Below are 19,402 nucleotides of genomic sequence, written 5' to 3' on the forward strand. Positions count from 1 at the left end.
GTGGTAGCCTTTGGGTAGGTGTTGATTATACACATCCATGTTTGAAGAGGAGAGGGTCTTTCTCAGTGTCTCATCCTTTGCCCCACATCTGTCCTCCCCAGCTTTGGAAGGATAGATGTTCGTGCATCAGTGCAGCCCACAGATTGATGTTACTGGAGTAATGTAGCTTCCCAGGGCTTCTACATTTCGTATTCATGGTAAATCACATCGCACATCTCTTTCTTTTGTGTTTTGAGCTCTAAGAAGTTTGCTGCTGTCAAGCCAAAGTAAGTCCTACAATAGTAAATGAACCCAGGCTACCTACTTGCAGCACCTGCCTTTCCATATCTTGCCAGGCTGTCCTATATCACTCTGCTAAAAATATTCCGTGCCCAGCTTCCTGAGGCTTGTCTTATTTAACAAGATGGCTATAGACGTGCTGAAGTCAGTGGTTGTTACTAAGCCTAATTATCTAGTCACTGCCTTTTAGTTCACTTTGTGCCTTCTTGCCAGGACACTAAAATATACCTTTTTTGACACTCTGTACAGTCAGTGTCTGTACTGGTGGAATTACAGGGTTTTATGAATGTTTCTGGGTTGCACAAAAACCAGGGTTTTGTCATCACCACTATTAAATTTTAAAATCTGGTAAGAACTATGGGAACACAGAGGTCAAAGATCTGTGAGCATTTTAGATTTCCAATCAAGTATCTAGTTCCTCGCCATGGCATTTACTCCTGCAGTGATATGTGGGACAATCACGGAGTTGAGAATGTAAGAAATATCTGGAAAACAGCATTAGTAGCATCCGTGCATTTTTACTGCACTGTCCTGTGGCTTAGTTTGGTTAAAATGCATAATCATTCCCATTAACTTATTTTTGGACTTTACAAGAAAAATCAGACACACGTCCTGCCCCTTTCCCCAAGGCCAATAGTTTTGTACCCTTGTGTGGGTTTGGCTAGCTCTCACCTATTAACTCTCAAAGCAATGAAGGTTTCATCTCATCCTACAGTGTATTTTTCTTGCCATGATTAGTTCTTGGTGTTTATCACACTAGTAAGCTTGAATATTACTTTCTTTTGTCTCACCCATTTCTCCTCTGTATATGCCATATGCACCATTCAGAATGGGTTTTTCCACTCCTTGACGTGTTCCCACTGCACATACTTTCTCTGCCTTGCTACCTCCCCTTCATCTGTGTGGCCGTGCTTTGTCCAGCTCTCTTCAGTTCATCAACATTTGTCTCATAATTTGATGCTGAAACTGCCCCACAGCAGCAGGTGGAGCTTTCTGTTTTGGCACCGGTGATCCCACCACACAGACATGAAATGCAGCATTTGTAAGTGAGGACACTCAACTTCAGGGTCCTGAAGGAAAGTTTGCTCAAGGGTCATTGAGGAAACCACAGGGCCCTGCGACCTGTTGCGTAATTACAAGAAATCAGCCAAGAGGAGAGCACCGTGCCAGAGGGCTGACACCCGAGACCCTCCTGTTAACTGCAGTAGCTGCACTTTGGCCTCATGAGCTATGTTAAGGATCAGACCACGGTCTCCTGGCTGCTGCAGGACGTTATCTTATCCATTGCTATGCCATTCTTGAGCTTGTCTGCATAGTATTCAGAGAGGGGAAGAGGCACTTACTATTAAAAGCAGATTTATTTTATATTAACTAGCCACTGTTCTCCAATCTGCTTCATCATTTGCATCAGCCTCCCCACTGGCCACCTGCGCTTGAAGAGAGACCCTTCAGTAGGAGTTATATCTGGACTGGTGGCATGCCTGCATTTTTTCCTCATGATAAAAATGGTAAAAGACTAGCTTGGTTTTAATAACCTTTTCCCATATGAAGTGCTGTTGCCATTCAGTGTAATGCCACTTCAGTCTCTGACCGAGTGCTTCACTGGGAGGCAACATAAGATCTTTAAGCAATCATGGGAGGGAAAGCAGAACTGTGCTACTTGACCATATAATGTACTGAGAGATAGGAGGGCCACGAAACACATCACAGACAGTACGCTGTCATTACTAATTGAGGAGCACACTGGTAGGTTAAATTATCAACCCCACGTGAAGTACACCTCCGGCTCAAGGATTGTCATTGAGTGCATACCCCTTCCTGCAATGACTTGTCACTAGAGTAGAAATACTTGCATATTTTCCTATAGCAACAGCAAAGAAGAGTGATTTTATTATGTTATCCACTTAGAGAGAAGAGTACCTTTTATCTATTATTTCCTTTACATTTATTCTGCCTTTTAATCTCAAGTGTGCTTGCTGTCCTGGACAAATCCCATTTAAGATTTTCCAGCTTAAAATGGATTACTGTATCTGACAGCCCGGACACTGGAATTTTGGAGGGGAAGGGAGACTGCTTCTCTGTTTCTATGCTGCTTCTCCCCTCTCTTCCTTCCCTCTGGCAGAGAAGTAGTCATTTGAAATGACCAGTGTCCCTGGTATATCCCACCATAAGCCTCTGACCCATAGAAGCTCACATGTACACCCAGTAGCATTGACCAAAAATCCCAACCAGAACATGCTTTTGCAAAATTAGGCTCCCCAGCCACTCGCTTTACGCTATGAGCATGGTGAGGACTTAGAGCAGCAACAGAAGTTGCAGTCTCCCGAGCATTTGCAGGAGGCTTCCAAGCCCTGGGATGGACAACAGCAAGCGAAGAGTGTGGGTAGCACCTAAGATGAAGTGAGGTTAAAGACTGAAGGTGGTCATCCACACCTGGGTAGCAGGAATGATGGCTTGAGTTTTCCACACTCCTTGTATACATGAACAATTCCTGCCTCCATGGTAACAAAACAAAGATAAAACCCACTGTCTTCTCTCCTCTTGTCTCTTGAGGGTGTCCCTTGTGTCTTTCTGCCATATCTTCATCAGGATCAGGAGACTGCTGTGCGTGTCTCCCTTCCTGAAACAAGTGGCAGGGAATTCTCTGTTTTTCTATCACAGGCTTATTTTATACCAACTTATGAAATGGTAGCTAAAGACAAAAGCAGTAAAAAGACAACAGATAGGTGATGTAGTGAAAAATTGATGATAATCAAATACAACTGACTCTTAAAAAATAAGAAAAAGAATATCAGAGTGTCTGCCTATTTGAAAAGAAAGAAAAAAAAGTCACTATAAAAATAACCAAGGGGTTTCCCTCTCTTTCTTTAACAAAAAGGAGCGTGAAGTCAGTGATTCAGTCTCCTGAGAAGTCGCTGTTTCTGCCTTGAGGGAGCCCCAAATAATTTCCCTGTGGGATTAGGGAGCCAAGTTCTGCCTTTTCATGCAAGAGTTTCATTCTCCTGCAAAACAGTGCAAGTCAAAGGAAAAAAACCCAGGAAGATGTGATAATTAAATATGGAAAATTTCTGATGAGTGTCTTAACTAAAAAAAATGTCACATATGCAAGTCTGATTTGGAAAGGGATGTGAGCCGGGTTGTTAGGACAGATAAGTCTTTCTGATGAATTATAGTGGCTTAGTGGCACTGAGAAGAAACTGAATACTCCTTGTTCTATTTTCTGGATGAATTAGTTTCTTCCCATCTGTTCCCAAGGATCAGTGACATTTTCCTAATACTTCCGTGGTTTTTTGACATATGCCTGTAGATACTCAGTGCAATAGGAGCCCAACTTTAACCCATAACATGTTTTGTCTGGTTTCATGCCAGGTGCTGCAACCCTCTTATGTCCCCCTGAGCACACACTGACATGGGGTGAGAAGAAGTGGACCAGACCACCCCATGGCTGTGCTGGAACAGAAGCAAACACCACAAAACCATTATTTCCCTTCTAGTTTAATCAGTTCAAACCTCAGTTAAGGAAATTACCTCTCTTCTGGAGACATTCATCAGCTTTTGCTTGACTTCTGACAAATTAAATCCCTTGTAAAATATTTAATGGAATAAGGTGGTTTTACAAGAACCTCAGGGTTACAAGACCAGTGATGCACGAAGTAAGCAAATGCCAAAAGTAAAGCTGCAGGGGCTGTTTTAAACCCTTCTCTTTCTGCGCTCATAAAAGGACACAGTCATAGTGTTACAGATCTGGGAGGAACATACAGACCCCTTTGACATTATGTAGAGGCCCCTATCAGAGATGTAAGAGCATAATAAAGCTGGTATCGCACCGCTTCTCAAGCTTGCTGCCCAGCGCCCTGCGCACAAGAGGAGGGCTGCAGTGGCTGAGGCCATCAGCACTGTGTCCAGGATGGTTCTGCGCTCGAGATGCAAACCCAGCCTTTTCTGAGCATATAAAAATACAGATTTTGGAAAGGCTTTACCTCATATCTATGTACAGAGAATTTTTCTGTGCCCCCTGACACCAGGATAGCCACCCAGCAAACATCTTCACACACCAGAGGGCTTAGGCTCTTGCTTCTTAGAGAACTGGTGCACGGCTTATTTTAACTCCAATAAAGGAATGTATTTTGCCGTCTTTTGTTCCAGACACTGCTGATCAGTTTCACTGAAGTGTTGATTAAAAAACCTGTATCGCATCAAGACAGACACCATCATGAGAAATTTCAGCCCAACTGGCTCATATTTAATCATGTGCATATGGCATGCTAACGGCATACGGGACAAGTCAACTAATTAAATTAGACTTACTTTATTTGATAATTTATGGTTAAGTTTTACCAATATTTCTAATAATGCCGCAGCTAACACAAGAGCTTTCAAGAGGCCTTGGAACCTCTGACTGAACTTGATTTAAGATAAGGGACTTCCGTAATGTCAAACTCCAGCATCGCAGAGTTTATTGCTAAAATACGGGACTGCTTGGAGGTACGCACACATCCGAAAATAAAAGTGCGGGTGAATTTACGAGACAGATGAAGGAAAAAAAAATGGGTCTCAGAAAATCTTCTGGATTATGTGGGTGACCTTCCCACAAGCAAAAGCAGAATACTAAAGAGAACCAACTATTTGGTGTTATTAAGCGGGCCTCTGCGCTGTGGGTTTCTGCTGTACTTAGCTGCTGCACAGGCATGGGAAGCATCTGAGTTAAAATTTGCAGCAGTTCTAAATTCTGAAGCAACTTGACATCTTAATTTCGTATGTAACAGTGGAGCTTTCAACGGTGACTCCATTAGGCTTCGGGAGAGGATAATTGTGCTTTCCCAGTTCAGAGGGAGGTGCATACTGGGGGGATGAAGGACTGATGAACTTTAAAAGTGCCTTTGAGAACTTGGAGAGAGGAGAGCAAAACCAGGAAAGGTTTCCTCATTTTTCTTTCCTTAGCCTTGGAGGTTTAGAGAAACGTGACTTATCTATAAATAAGGGGAATGTATAAATAAAAAAAAAACAGGCTCCAAACCTGAGCCTAAAACTGATCTCAGTGTTGCTTTCCATTGACAGATAACAAATATGCTCCTGCAGTCACTCTCAATGGGTTCATCTTTATTCTTGGAGGAGCGTATGCACGAGCAACCACCATCTATGACCCAGAGAAAGGCAATATTAAAGCAGGTCCCAACATGAACCACTCCAGGCAGTTCTGCAGGTGAGAAAAACCATTAAAACTGAATTACTGGTGCCTTTAACATTTTCTGCTGATAAACAAGCTAATACAACCTAATAGTGAAGGGGAGAGGGGAAGGGAGGTGTGGATCATCTGGGGGCTTTCCTCATCTCTTTTTTGTACATGTTCAGGGATACAGCATTTCCCAGAGTGCACATCCAGGACCCTACTGTGGTTCATGTGTCTCTTCAGGTTCAGCAGTGATGGATTGCGGGGAGGGACATGTGTTGGGCTCCTTCAGGAACTACAGGAACACTGTCTTCCTCAGTTTGCCTTTGTAACCAGAGGATGATAAATACCCGCTGTGGGAGAGACCATTATAATGTGGAACATGGTTTTGCTAAAAGTCACCTAAATGATCCTTGAAAGAAAAAAACCACTGAGTAAGCACCACACAGTGATGTTAGTTATTGTTATTTATTACATTCTTTCAGTAGCTTTTGAGGCTTGCTTCCCCAGTCCCGGTCACAGGTTTAAGAAACTGCCCAAATTGGCTGACAAAACCTGGCCGCCATTGCAGGTACTGGCAGAACTTAGAAGGCCTTTTAAAAAGTACTCATGGCTGTTACAGGCAATCAGACAGGCTTGTTTCAGGCTTTATACAGCACCAGCCCTTCTCAGAGCAGATCCCATGCTGATAGCTGGTTGAGCTATCGGTTCCACAGGGAAAAGCCATCGCTGGTCGACAAACTGCTGCAGGCACTGGGTGAGGGTTTGTTACTAATACCTGATGCAACGAGTCTCAGGGCACTGAGCAAAACCAGGACACAGGGGTTGTGCCAGGCATATGCTCAGGCAAAACACTGACAGCATTGGAAAGAACAGCAGATGGGGCAGCAGCTGGGCCCACAACAGACCCGCATCTCCCAGTCGTTCAGCCCACAGCAGCGCTACTTCCCCAGCGGTGTCCCCTAGCCCCCATCCCATGGTTGAAAAACACCTCCATGTTTTACCTTGTGGCATGTAACCATTCACTTTGGTGCAATGAGAAAATTCCTTTTAGGAAAGCATGCTCCGTTTTTCTCTTCTTGCTGGGTTGGCTTTTCTCCGTTGTTTTTTTTTTTTTCCGCCGTTTCTTTTGTTAATTTAAGGAGCGCCCTCTCTTGGCTGCTGGAGCACTAAGAGCGAGTCTTCCTTGTCCCTCTGCTGTAGCAGGAGGTGAAGCCTCAGTCAGCTGCTAATGGTATTTTTCCCCTGAAAACCAGAAATAAAGGGTACAATGCAGTTCAGGATCAGAGACCTAAGCAGTAAAATGAAATGTGAGGGACTTGTACTTTTGGTACATTGCTGTGTCTTCCTGTAGAGAGGGTTGAGCAGCTCTTAGAACATCTCTGTTTTGTAAAATGTACTAAAAATCTGCTAATGAAGTATCTGGAATGCACTGTAAAAGAAATTGCACGGGTGATTTCAAGCAGGAGCTCTTGGCTGGGCATCTCACATGAAAACTCCCCAGGGTTTTTAATGTGAAGGGATACTTTGCTCTGTACCCTGCAGAAGGGAATCATTGGGAGGCCTTGTGATGGACCAAGGAGACTAACCAGTGACCTAAATAATAGCTGCTGCTGTGGCACCGTAATAAACTGGTTCTGCTTAAGTAGAGTATGACACCTGTCACTAAACTTTCAAATGACTTTTTTTTCTGAAGCCTAGAGCAATAGTGGAGTGGAAACTTACACTGATAGTGGGGTAACTACCGAAAAAAGGAATAGTTGGTACATCCCAATTGGATGCCCGAAAAGGCACAATTTCAAAAATTGTTAAATGTGCTGGGAAACAGTCAGGAAAAAATATTTCAGCCAAAAGGAGATGTAAAACCTATGACAAAAAATAAATCAGTTTGAATGGAAATAGGAAGGATGGGAGGTTAGCAGTAACAAATAGGTTAGAAACTGGCTACTGCTACAGGAGCCTGGGGGAACCAGTGAAGTATTAAGGGCTCATAGGAGTAAAAAGAAAGACACTTTAAACCTTTGGGGTATCAAATTTGTGATCTTAATCAGTTATAAAACCACTGCTGATGAGGCAGCAAAGTGTAACACAGCCCAGTCCACTGGCTGCTTCTGGTCTGTATTTGGAAGGGAGGAAGATGGTTTCTTTCCATGTTCTGCTGTGAGAGTCCAAAAGCAGTCACAGTTAGCAGCAAGGGTAGGTGTGAACTCAGAAGTGAAGTTCTCAGATCAGGCAGCCCGGCTCTGTTAGACGCAGGTGTCTCTAGAGACTTCGCTGAGGAGCTGATTGAAGCATTAATGTTGATTTTTAATAACTCTTACAGCTCAGGATGGATCAGGGCACTGCCAAAGTGTTTCCATATTTTAAAAAGGTGAAAGGGAGAATTTTAGTGCAGCAATTAATTTTGCAAAGTACCAGCATCAGGCTAAGTGGTCTCACTTAGCCTCATGTTAGTCCTCTGCAAAATACCAGAGTGGTTAATTTGGGATTTCATCATCAAATAACTAGATGCTAATACTGTGATGAATAGCAATCAATGAGCTTTCCTGGAAAATGGGTCTTGTTAAACCAACCTGTTGACTTTTGCTTTTTGTCAGGGGTGCAGGGAGAAATTGCATTCTTTGTTTTGGTTTTTAATAAAACATGCCTGACTGCTAAAGACAACTGGTGCTATAATATGCTGCAGTTTCTCCAAGGTATTTGTCTGGTATTATATGGAATTAACAAGGCACACATTAGAGAGATTAAATGTGCTTCACTGACAGATCTCAAAATGTAGCTGTTAATGAGGAGATATCATTGAGCAAGGCCACCGGTAGCAAGCATTGATTCTTCTTCAGTGCTGTTTAATAGATCTACCAGCCATCCAGGTAATAGAAAAATCTCCCCTGGTTAAAGGCTGCAGGTGGTGTAACAGTGGGTAAAAATATTACAGAAGGAGCTATTTTAGTCAGTTATCTGCATGTCTCAGTTAGTCGGTCTCAAGCTAGCAGTGGTATTTTAAATGCAAAGTAATACATGGAGGAAGCACAATCGTAGGAGCCCTGCTCCCCTTAGAAAGTCAGGCACTCAGAGGACACAAAGGAGGCCACTCAGAGCTACACAACATGAGCTCTCCTTGCAGGGCAGTGCATAAAAGGTCAGTGCAATATTGGATATATAATACAAGCCCTAACACGGCAAGGAAAAGAAGTTGAAGCTGGGAAGAGAGAGCGCTGCTGCAGTACAACGTGGCGAGAGGAATGCAGGTCTTGGGTCCGTGCATGAACATGTGGAAATATCAGCAGAAGTTCAAAGGGAAGCCGCGAAAGTGACCCCAGGTTGGAAATCAAATCTTTGACATGAAATCTAAGGAGTTTATCAAAGAAAGGCTGAGAGGTGACTTGATCACTGGGAGCAAGCGGAAAAGCTTTCAGGCTCACAGACAAAGGCGTAGCAGGTTACAGGGGCTGGAAAGTCAAGTTACACATCTCAGCCTTTAAGTGAGGCACTTTCCCAACAGCCAGGATAATTAAACAGAGAACCAGCAAGGGAGGGGGTGAACTCACCAACACTCAGTGTTTTTAAGAGGAGATTAGATATTTTTCCAACAGGGACGCTGCCTGGGGGAAAGTCCATAGCCTGCATATACACAAGCTCAGATTAACTAAGCACAGAGATCCCTTCTGACCTTAGTCTGTGAATCTATAAATTCCCCATTCCACTCATTAGCATGGATCACAAAAAACATGTTTTAAAAGCAGCAACATAAACAACTTAAAAATTAACTGCATGCTATTGATCTCCTCTCACCAGGAATTACTCGATACCGAATTTTCTGGGAAAAATCTTGACTGCATCACTTTCATTTTTATCTGCACTGTGTCTGCATGTTAATGTCTAGGGAGCATGATGGCTTTGAGCACAGGGAAAAGAGATGTGCATGGCATTCCTCCCATGGCAGAATCAAAGGTCCATTCAAATGGGTTTAATATCAAGTTAAATGACTTTTCATGAAAAACAAAAAATAAATGGTTCAGGTCTCCAGCTCACAATCAGCAGAAGAGCAAAGTGAGCATCGTTTTCAGATTCAGCCCGGCCTGATAGAAGTCAGTAATAAGAAATTCGTGTTGACCTAGAATTAACCCTTTGAGGGATTGTGCCAAATGGGCAGAGAGCTGTAATAGGCCTGAAGCGTTTTAAAATTCCATGAGAACTCACACAGAGATCTTGAACATCTACACAGTGTGTGAGGGAGATATTTGACATTTCCCAAACATCAGGTAAGCATGTCCTGTTTGCCACATGGACCCCATCTCGGTTTGGCAGAGAAGAACAGATCCCCCTGTTCCTTTGTGGGATCTTCAGAGGTGGAGGTGGCAGACAGCAGCCCACAGAGATGAAGAGCTGGGACGATCACACCTTCCTCTGCTGATACCTCCCTCCAGAAAGACTTGCACAGGCACCCCTGCCCTCCAACAGTGGCAATTCCTCCCTTTGCAGGCAAGCATTCTCCCTTCCCGCAATGCCCTTCAAGGGTTTATTTTTCCTCAAGCAAAAGGAATACCAAATGTGTTTCTGTGCATGATTAAAAATTCCATATTCTGCTTGCTTAGGATGCAGGCAGCATGCAAACAGGCGTGTGCTACAGAGAGCCTCCACGGGGCAACAGCGGCAGCATGATGGTGCCAGCAATAATTCCAGAGAAGCTAATTTAGTACCAGCAATTCCCAGCAGACCCCAGAAAAGCATTTTCTTCCTCCTCCTCTGACTGTTAACCAGTAAGATTTATTAGATGGTTCTGCTGAATGGAAATCTTTAATAAAACTTCGACTCAGGCTGAACAGCACAAGACCAGGGTCGGTTTGTGGATTCCCCCTTTCCCCCGCCTTCTTTTTAACTAAGCCCTTGTTCTTGAACAGCGAAGCATGGTGACTCCTGTGCTTAACTACAAGACATTGCTAATGTACTGCACCAACTGCAGACTCCCCCAGCTGATTCCTTTCCTCGTTGCAAAGTTTGTGGTAACTGCAGGCACTGGAAGGGGTTAGAGCACAGCTTGTTTGGATAGATATTCCCAGGTGAAGCTATTACAGAGCACGAATCCTTAATGGCCTCGTACTTCTCAGGCCCACAGACATAAAGGCTGCTCTGCTCAGCAGGCAGCATTTGCTGCTGGAAATGTTTGTGGTCCAGAAGGGAAAACCAAAATCTACTAGCATAACTGGAAGGAGATATGTGTCTGGGACTATGCTGTTTGGACGGTTGATGAGAAATGCCACACCAAACTAATAGCAGTGATTTCTGTTGCAGCTGGCGACATGAAGGATTTTGGTGTGTGTTAAAGCATAGCTGGTACAGGCAGAGCACTCAGGCTGTTACTGATGTGCAGTGGACTTTGGAATAAAACATTGCTGGTTTTCAGCACCAAGTAATGATGCCTCATCATGGTTTTGGGTCATTAGCAAGGAAGAGTGCTCGCAGAGCAACTTGGAGGTTGGCCAAAACACCCACACTAATAATCCTGCTTCATGAAGTGGCATGATACCCTCCTAACTGACCAGAACTAATGCAGACCCTCATTTATCCATCTCATTATAAAGATAAAACCTGTGGCAGTACAACACTGCCACCCGAGCTCAAACCCTTTCAAACATAACCTGGCTGCAGACATCCACAGAGGCTGTCAGCACAGCTCCCAGACTCAGGATGACACTTGGGCACCCTGACTGCTGCTACCCACAGAGACACAGCAACGCCTTTCTCTTCAGCCTTGCAAACCACCGTGTGGGTTTGAAGAAAAGTTCTCCAGTTTAAGCAAAAGCTGAAGGGATGGTTTCAGCTCTGCCCAGCACTGCACAGAGCCACTTCCCACAGTAGCTGTTATGCTGCTCACTTTTCTTGCCTCGCGCTAACACCAACCGATTGATGAGCATAATTTGGTTCCATCTCTAGTAAAGCCCTCCTGAACTCTTAGGGCAGGGAGGAAATCCATCCAGTAATAAACATGAGGATTTTTTTCTGTTAAGCAGATTCTGTGTCTAACTGATGTTATTAAATAGTGTTTATGGAACTGCTCCAGATATGTGCATGCGTAGCCAGGAGTGAGGAGGGAGAGGAGCTTTGGTTGTGGGCTCATATGATAATAAGTTTTGTGGAGTCAAAACACCACATTGATCCAGCCATGTCAAATCTTTTACAAGCCCAGACATGACAAGACAGGATTTATTTTTAAGTTGTATTTAACATTTCCTGATGAGGCTGACGTGCTCTGTAAGACTAAGCAGGAAAATTAATAATAAGAATAAAAATGACGAAAAAAATAACAAACTTTGCTGGTAGTGCCACTGCTTGGGCTATGGCTAGTCATCATGACTGGGAGAGGGAAGGGCTGCAGCAGGAACTCCCAGGCACTTGCCTCACAGACACTACAGAAGAAGGGTGCTGACATCCTCCACTTCAGGTTGCTTCCGGATTATCACCCATCAGGAGACTTAGTGGAGGGTCTTGATGGGAAAGCAGCCACCAAGCAAATGGCAGCTGAGCTGCGCGGCAGAGCCCCAGCTGAAAGCATCACCAGCTCCTGTGTGCTGAGCCCGGGTGCTCCACGTCTGAGCTGGAGTGCAGGCAGCCTTGCTCACACGTGATTAAAAATGTTAATTAAAAAAGCAGTGCAAAGTCAAATGCAGCAACAAAGGCAAATCAGATCCTGGGCTGCACCTGCAGGGGCATTACTTGCAGAAAGAGAGATGTGGTCATCCCACTCCACTCAGCACTTGACAGCAGCACCAGAAGTACTGTGTCCACTTCTGGTCACCACCGTTCAAAAATGACACGGACAGACTGGAGAGGGCCCAGAGGGGCCAACAGAGAAGATCAACAGGCTGGAGAACCTGCCTTCTGAGGAAAGACTGAAGGCATTGGGTCTCTTCGCCCTGGAGAAGGAAAGGCTCAGAGGGGACCTCACAGTATCCCAGCACTTAAAGGGCGGCTACTGGGAGGATGGAGGCTTTCTCTTCACAAGGAGCCACACGGTGAAAAGAAGGGGTATAGGCTGTACCAGGAGAAGATTAATCTCAATATAAGCATTTTTTACCATGAGATCAATCATTGACTGGAACAAGCTCCTGAGGGAGATTCTAGAGTCCCCATCATGAGAGGTTTTCAAGATGCGATTGGACAAGGTGCTAGAGAATCTCATCTAGTGTCCCTTTCCCGTGGAAGGTTGGACCAGGTAATCTCTCAAGGTCCTTCCAACCTGGGGTGTTCTATAATTATATGATTCAATGATTCACTTTGTTCTTCAAGTCCTTTACTGGCCAGCTATCACCTGTTTGCTCTGCCACCTGTTTGCTCAGGCTGGGGAAGGACTGCAAAGTGGATAGGCAGAGAGAGATTTAAAGGGTGTTTAGGTTACACAACCACTGCAGCCATGGACAGCCAGGTCCCCACCAGCCCTTGGCACATCTCAGCCTTGTTGGGATTTCCTTAGGAGTGTGATTCATGGCTTCATGGAAGTCAGCAGATGGGCTGTATTAGCAGTGGCAGTGCTGGGGAATATCACAGTGTGATGCTCTGACGCTGCTCATGGTTTGGGCAATGAAGGATGCCCCCAGCACCTCTGGTGAATCTGCCACAGTGCTGTAGGTGAAGCCTCTCTTGTAAGGGGTGTAGAGCAGGAAGCAGGGTTGCTAGCAGGCCGGGTAATCATGGCAACATGCTGAACCATGTTTCCCTGGAAGGCGTGGATGGAGTGACCTCCCTCCTGATGCCAGTTATCTTCACCCTGGGCACGCTGCTGGGGAGATGGAGGTCCTCCTTAGCTGGGGAGGTTACTGCTCCCAAAGCTGCTGGAGGGTTTGCATCCCCAGAGCAAGCCCCTGTGGCGTGGAGCTCCCTTCCTTCCTTCCCAGGCTCTGACAGCCTGTAATCATTTTATCTCTCAGAATTAATGGCAGCAAGCAATAAACTTGCATCCTAATTATTGTAATTATTTCTTTCTTTGTACGTCAGCCTTGGTAACGATGTTTTTACAGCTGATGGGATGGAAGGGAGGGAAGAAAAGAAATATTGTCACAGTAATGAAGAAAGAGCAATGAGCATACTCCTTTCCATTCACTCTCCTCAAGGTTTTAAAGCCCACTTGAGTTTCCTATTCTCTAAGGTCCCAGAAGTTAGCAGTGATTGCCCTAATACTGTGAAGTATCAGCAATCTAGGACTCAATTTGTAATTGATCTTACATACCTACCTGCCAGCATAGCCCCAGAGGTGCCTGAGTGTCTCCAAAGTCCCCTGCACACGTAAGTACCCCCTGCATACTAAGAACTGCCTATTTCTTGATAGCAGAAGCTCACTGTTTTGCTTAACCTCAGGTATGACTTAAAAGCTAAGTGTTTTACCAGTCTTGTCTGTGGGAATTGCATATGGAGGGTGAGAAGCCGCTGTAACCACCATTTACCACAGCACCTTGGGAAGCTGTGCTTGGCCACTGAGCTGCTCTATGGTGGCAGCAGCTCTGGCTCAGAGTAGCTACTACTAAACACGGGATAGAAGAGACCTTACTAGAAGAAACGTGAGCAGCTAAGATACCACACAGGAACTTGTAAAGCACCCAGGTCCCTGTTTGGAGACCTAACACAAGATGCCCAAGTGGACACGAAGCACTTAAGGCCAGACTTCAACTAGGAACTGGTGGTTGCTCAGCTCCTCTTCCCAGGGTCACCTACACAGAAGTCTCTGCACAGCGTCCTCCCTCTGTCCTTCCCATTCATCCCATCCAGGTCAAAAGCTCCATGCAGAACAGGCTCACCAGGTAATGAGCAGGAAGTTTCAGACAGGCTCCATGTGTAAATGGTAACAGCCACTAAGGTCCTCTCTTGTGCTGGTGTGAGGTGCCGTCATCTACACTAGCGTGTCCACACCAGTAAATTAAGGCTTATTAGAGGCCATTCATGGGCCCTCGTCCGGGATCATGAACACTAATAGAACCAGCCTCAGGCTCCAAGCTCCACACTAAAGTTTCTTTTAATTGCCCATTATTGATAGTTCTACAGCCAGAGCTTTCTTGGGGATCTTTTCTGTGATTTTGAATTTGCTTGGGTTTTCCCACTTCACCCAACAAAATTGCTAAATTAACTGGTGTATGGGTACTGTTTGAATGACTGATCAGCATTTCATTAGAGAACCAAGGCAGCAAAACTGCTCTATGCAGCAGTCTATCTCTGACATTGGATTGTCTTCACCCAGCACATCCCAGACAATATCCCAGCTCACATAAGCTTCCATCTCCTTCAACTTCACTAATAAGAAAAAGAGTGAAACACAAACAGCAACTGCTATCCCATGGCCTCATTTCTAGGGTTTCAGCAGCCCCTCGACCACACTGGGGATGTCTCAGCACATGGTGAGATTGTCCTTTCCCCCTCCTCCTGCTGTATTTTGCAGGCTGTATTTCCCAGCGTGTCTTGCTTTTAAACAATAACTTGTTCCAGTGTAGATCTGGGCTTCCCACCCCCCAACAAATAGCTTAAATCCTAAACTGCGGCTTAATGTGCACACGTGTCTGATTTACTGGGTTGGCTGGTCCTGCCGCCTCTGCTCCCCCTGGGCCATAAGGGACCTGAGGCCTGGCAGGAGTCCTGGCCGGGCAGTGCCTCTGTGCCACCAGCTCTGTCTCTTCAGACATGGGCTTGTTCAGTCTCAGGGCCCTCTTTCAGGATGACGCTCTCTTTACTCGAGTCCTCATTCTTCCCATTTCTCCCTGACGTTTCAAAAATAATTACCAGTGGTTCAGTAAGTTCATTAGCAAGCTCCCTTAGGACCTTGGCTATGTATCATCCAGCCCTGCTGATTTGTGGATAGGCTCTAATCAAGTGTTTCAAGTCTCTCTCTCCTTCCTCCTCCTTTCAGATTAACAGTTATTTTGACAAGATTCTCATTATTTCCTATTTCCTGGCGGTACCCAGGGACTGGGCTTATTTGAGTCCTCACTGTTGTCATTGTGGGTTTATTTTTAACCTCAGGCTCAGCTTCTCCACAAGGGCAACAGAGTTTTGTGTTCTTCAGAAACTCGTGGCTTTGTCAGCTCCACTTTAGTCTCAGTTCATCCTGGGTCTTCCAGCACTCTCTGTCTTCTGCCTTTATCACTTCTTATTCTTCTTCCCACTGCTCCAAAATTAGCCAGAAGAAATGACAGCGTTACAGCCCTTCCACCTTCTTAGATATAGGCCACCTTCTTTGCTGCAATTAATTTTTGGTCTTCCTTTCCTTATGTTTCACCCTGCTGACCTCTGGTGTGTATACACTTTCCAAGTCTCCATTTTCATTCCTAACACAGCCATCCACTGGCTCCTGTTGGAAGTGACCCAACCACCAGAAAAGCCACCGACAACCCCATCCAGCTTAACAACATCTTTAAATGTTGGGAGGCTAACTCAGGTTTACCAGCAGATGGAAAACACAGCTGCCTCACTTTTGGGTTTCCCCTATGCAGGGGGAAGGATCTCAGCCCCTCGTTGTCCATCTCCATTAGCCCAAAGTGAGTGTCATGCCCTGCACAGGATTGCTTAAGGATTGCTTAAGATGATGAGCTGTTGGAAGTGGAAGAAGGAAGAAGAGATGAGGCTGAAGGGCAATTTTTCTTCCAAATACCTTCCACAGCTCTGCACCTTCCCTCCTGAGGAGCCTGCAGCCCATGGGATTAGACCAGCTTCATTATCCTTGATTTGCAAGAGATGTCTGAAGTCAAACACTTTCATTTGAAAAAGCAGTAGGGCTTTTTGTCTTCAGTCACCAACATCCAGCTCCTCAGCCGCACGTCCCCAGCCATCAGATCCATCTGCCCCAGGTTGTCTTTCCACTTGTCACCCCCCTTCCTGCACGTGAAGACAAGGTCAGCAGGAACCAAGGGCTCCCACAGCACAGCATGGCTATGGAAGGGGCTGAACCAACAAGGCATTTGTTAGAGGGTTTTTTTTCCCCTACTTTTCATCATTCATTGATAATTAGAGGAGTAAGGACAGGGTTTATTCCAACCAAGGCATCAGGGCCCCCAAACTGCTTGGATTGCTTTTGCACGCGATGGTGTTACAGGGACACATTGTCCTGCTGCATTTGCTGCAGATCGGTATGTGGGCTGGAGCATCTTACTTGGACTAATTGGCCTCCGTTGATTAAATTAGAGACAACATTTACCTACCTGGCAGGGGCACAAAAAGCATTAATTTGGGGGGAGAGCAAGGGAGAGGTAAGAGAAGCGCTTGCACAGCTTCACGTAGATAAGAATAAAAAGTGTGTTCATGGTTTACCCCTTGTAATGCCAGCTTGGGTTTGTTTTAAGCCTGAAAAGAGAATTGTTGGGTAAGAAAACTAACTCAAACTTTGTTTGTTTTTCATGAATGAAGCGCTGTGGTTCTGGATGGAAAAATTTATGCCACTGGTGGGATCGTTAGCAGCGAAGGACCTGCCCTGGGAAACATGGAAGCCTACGACCCTAAAACAAACACGTGGACACTTCTGCCAAATATGCCCTGCCCTGTTTTTCGACACGGCTGCGTAGCAATCAAGAAGTACATCCAGAGCGGCTGACGTTACGTGGGAGTTGGGTGGAGAACTGTTTGTACCCGTTGAAAGCAGGCAAGAAGGATACTACTACTTAAGAAACAGAAGCAGCAAAGCCAGCCAGTGAACATATTGCTCTAAAGTCTTGAATAGTGTCTACATTGAATGTAGAAAAATCATCCTCACCTTTTGGTGAACAAGGAGCAGAGAGCTCCGTGCTATGTAAGATAATTGTAACTTAATAATACAAGGGTGTCACTAGATGTTATAGTGGCACTTGTTCTGGACATCGGCTTTTGGTCAACCCAGGTGCAATAGAATTTCACATATTTTTTAAGCTGGGGAAGAGAAGAAAAAAGAAAATCTGCATTTTACTTTAGAGTTCAAGCTTGATTCTGAAAATAACCATGCAGATTAGTTTTACTATTACACTTTAGGCATCAATCTATTTGAAAGGTCAAAGTGTCCTTATCACTTTGATTCCTACATTTGTTTTTAACAAATACATGCTTTTCAATACCAATGACTGAGAGGAATCTTGTGTGACAGATGGCTTACGTTGATGTCAGTCTTCCATCAGATCAAACAAATCTTTCAGTTCTCTAGAGCAGAGCCCGGAGGGGAGGAGAGGTGGGACTGGGGACAAGAACTGGTAATAAATTCTGGTTTAAAAGATTGAAAACAAACCAGGTCTGTTGGGCTGGATGAGTTTCTGCTCTGGGTGATGCTTGTGTGGGCACATGTGGCCATGCCCACAGGCCGGGGGGGGTCTTCTAAACCGCTTCCACCCGCTTTCAGCTTCTGAGCGAACTTGGCAGTGCTCGATTCCTGTAATGCAAAATGAAAACTGTTTCGATTCCAGAGGCATTCTCCTGATAAACTGGAGATTTGGGATCCCACCTGGAGGTTTGATTGGGAACCCACCAAAACACAGAGCGCAGTGTGGGACGTCGACGTTTTCATCACATGGAGAAGGTGCCTCCTGTTGCGGCTGCGCACTCAGTTTTGGCTCTCCACCAAAATTCCTTACGTTGGGATATACGCCACTATCCTTTCTGTAACGCCTGAGAAGTATTTTATTTTACTTTTCAAGTTTCCCCATAGGTGTGGAAACCTTTTGCTTCTCTTATTTGCATATTTTAAACACACGAGTTTAAATCCCATGGTAGAAAAATGCATAGACTTAAGCCCAGTATAAGAGACTTAAAATGATTACTATGTAGAGTTGTAAGTATATGCACAGCACAGGGGTTATATTTTTATATATATTAAAATATTGTCTATCCAGAGAGCATTGTGATGTGGAAATTCTTTATAAATTTATACATGAAAGGATCAAACAGGAGATGGACCGGGTAACATAGAGGGGGCAGGGGAAAGAAGCTTAAAGTTCACAAATAGGAAGTAACCCCTAGCTAAGGATTGTCCCAATTCCTTTCCAAGTCGAAGGAAAAAAGTTGCCATACTTGCCTTTGCAGACTCAAATCCCAAATGCCATGCCAGTTATTCAAGGAGAGTCCTGTACAGGGTGTGGGTGAGGTCTTACAGTCAATATCTAGTTGAATTTCATACCAAATAACGCTAGCCTTTTTATAGGGAGGGAGGTCTGCCTACAGCTTTGGGGAAATCAATGCAGATGGTTCGCTAATCATCTTATTTTATTAATAATCGTTTATAAAATAAAAGAAAATAAAAAAGACATTTGTATCTTGCAGTATTTAAAGTGCTCAAGTCATCTGAGTCAAGCTATAGGGTGACTCAAGTCTCTCATTTTGACAGTGAGGTTCCAGCCTTTGTTATGCAGTTGTTTTATTTATTCTTTAAAGAAAAAAAAAAAAAAAGTAATAATAAGCACAAGAAAATTATATACTAGTATGTCATTGAAAGTATTTATGTCGAACAGGGTGCAAGTGTGAACCTAAAGACTGGAGCACAAGTTTCTAACTGCCTGGGGCAGGACGAATTTTAGTGTTGGTGTGTGTCTACCTCCAAAGGAGGTGCTACCTGTCAACAAGACCTAAACACATTCAACATTTCCAGTTTAGCTTATTTCTTCATTTCTCACACTGGAACAAAACTGGCTATTTCTGTGAATAATATTAAAAACAGGGTTATCTGTAACGCTATTGTATATAGTTTATGTTTACTGTTAAGTTCTTGTTATATTATAATAAATATATTTATAGATCTAGATTCAGCATCCAGATTGGATTAATTCTGTCACGACCGACCAAGAACCAACACTGCATGAACAGTGACTTCAGGTTTCATCCCAGCCATGGATGAAAGTGTATCCATTCCACCCAGCTAGCTTCCCTCGCAAATCCCAAAATTCATTGCTGGTACTTAAATGCTTCAAAGAACTTCCCTTGCTGAAACTTAAGTAGCTTCCAAAGAACTTCCATTTCCTATTC

The 19,402-nt window shown here is 44.5% G+C and overlaps 1 protein-coding gene across 8 annotated transcripts in view; it reads left to right on the forward strand.

Annotated features, from left to right (window-relative positions):
* Nucleotides 1-19,181, forward strand: part of KLHL29 (kelch like family member 29) — a 411,401-nt gene extending 392,220 nt beyond the window's left edge. For 6 of the 8 annotated variants that reach the window (XM_065681735.1, XM_065681730.1, XM_065681731.1 and 3 more), the window contains 2 exons: nt 5,338-5,482; nt 16,832-19,181. In XM_065681735.1, the coding sequence (XP_065537807.1) occupies nt 5,338-5,482; nt 16,832-17,015 (329 nt within the window). In that variant the 3' untranslated portion in view covers nt 17,016-19,181. Of the gene's footprint in view, nt 1-5,337; nt 5,483-16,831 lie in introns of those variants that run through there. The other 2 variants (XM_065681733.1, XM_065681736.1) reach the window with 2 other exon arrangements.
* The last annotated feature ends 221 nt before the right edge of the window (nt 19,182-19,402 follow it).

Source organism: Lathamus discolor, chromosome 5 (assembly GCF_037157495.1).
Source record: "Lathamus discolor isolate bLatDis1 chromosome 5, bLatDis1.hap1, whole genome shotgun sequence".
NCBI lineage: Eukaryota > Metazoa > Chordata > Aves > Psittaciformes > Psittacidae > Lathamus > Lathamus discolor.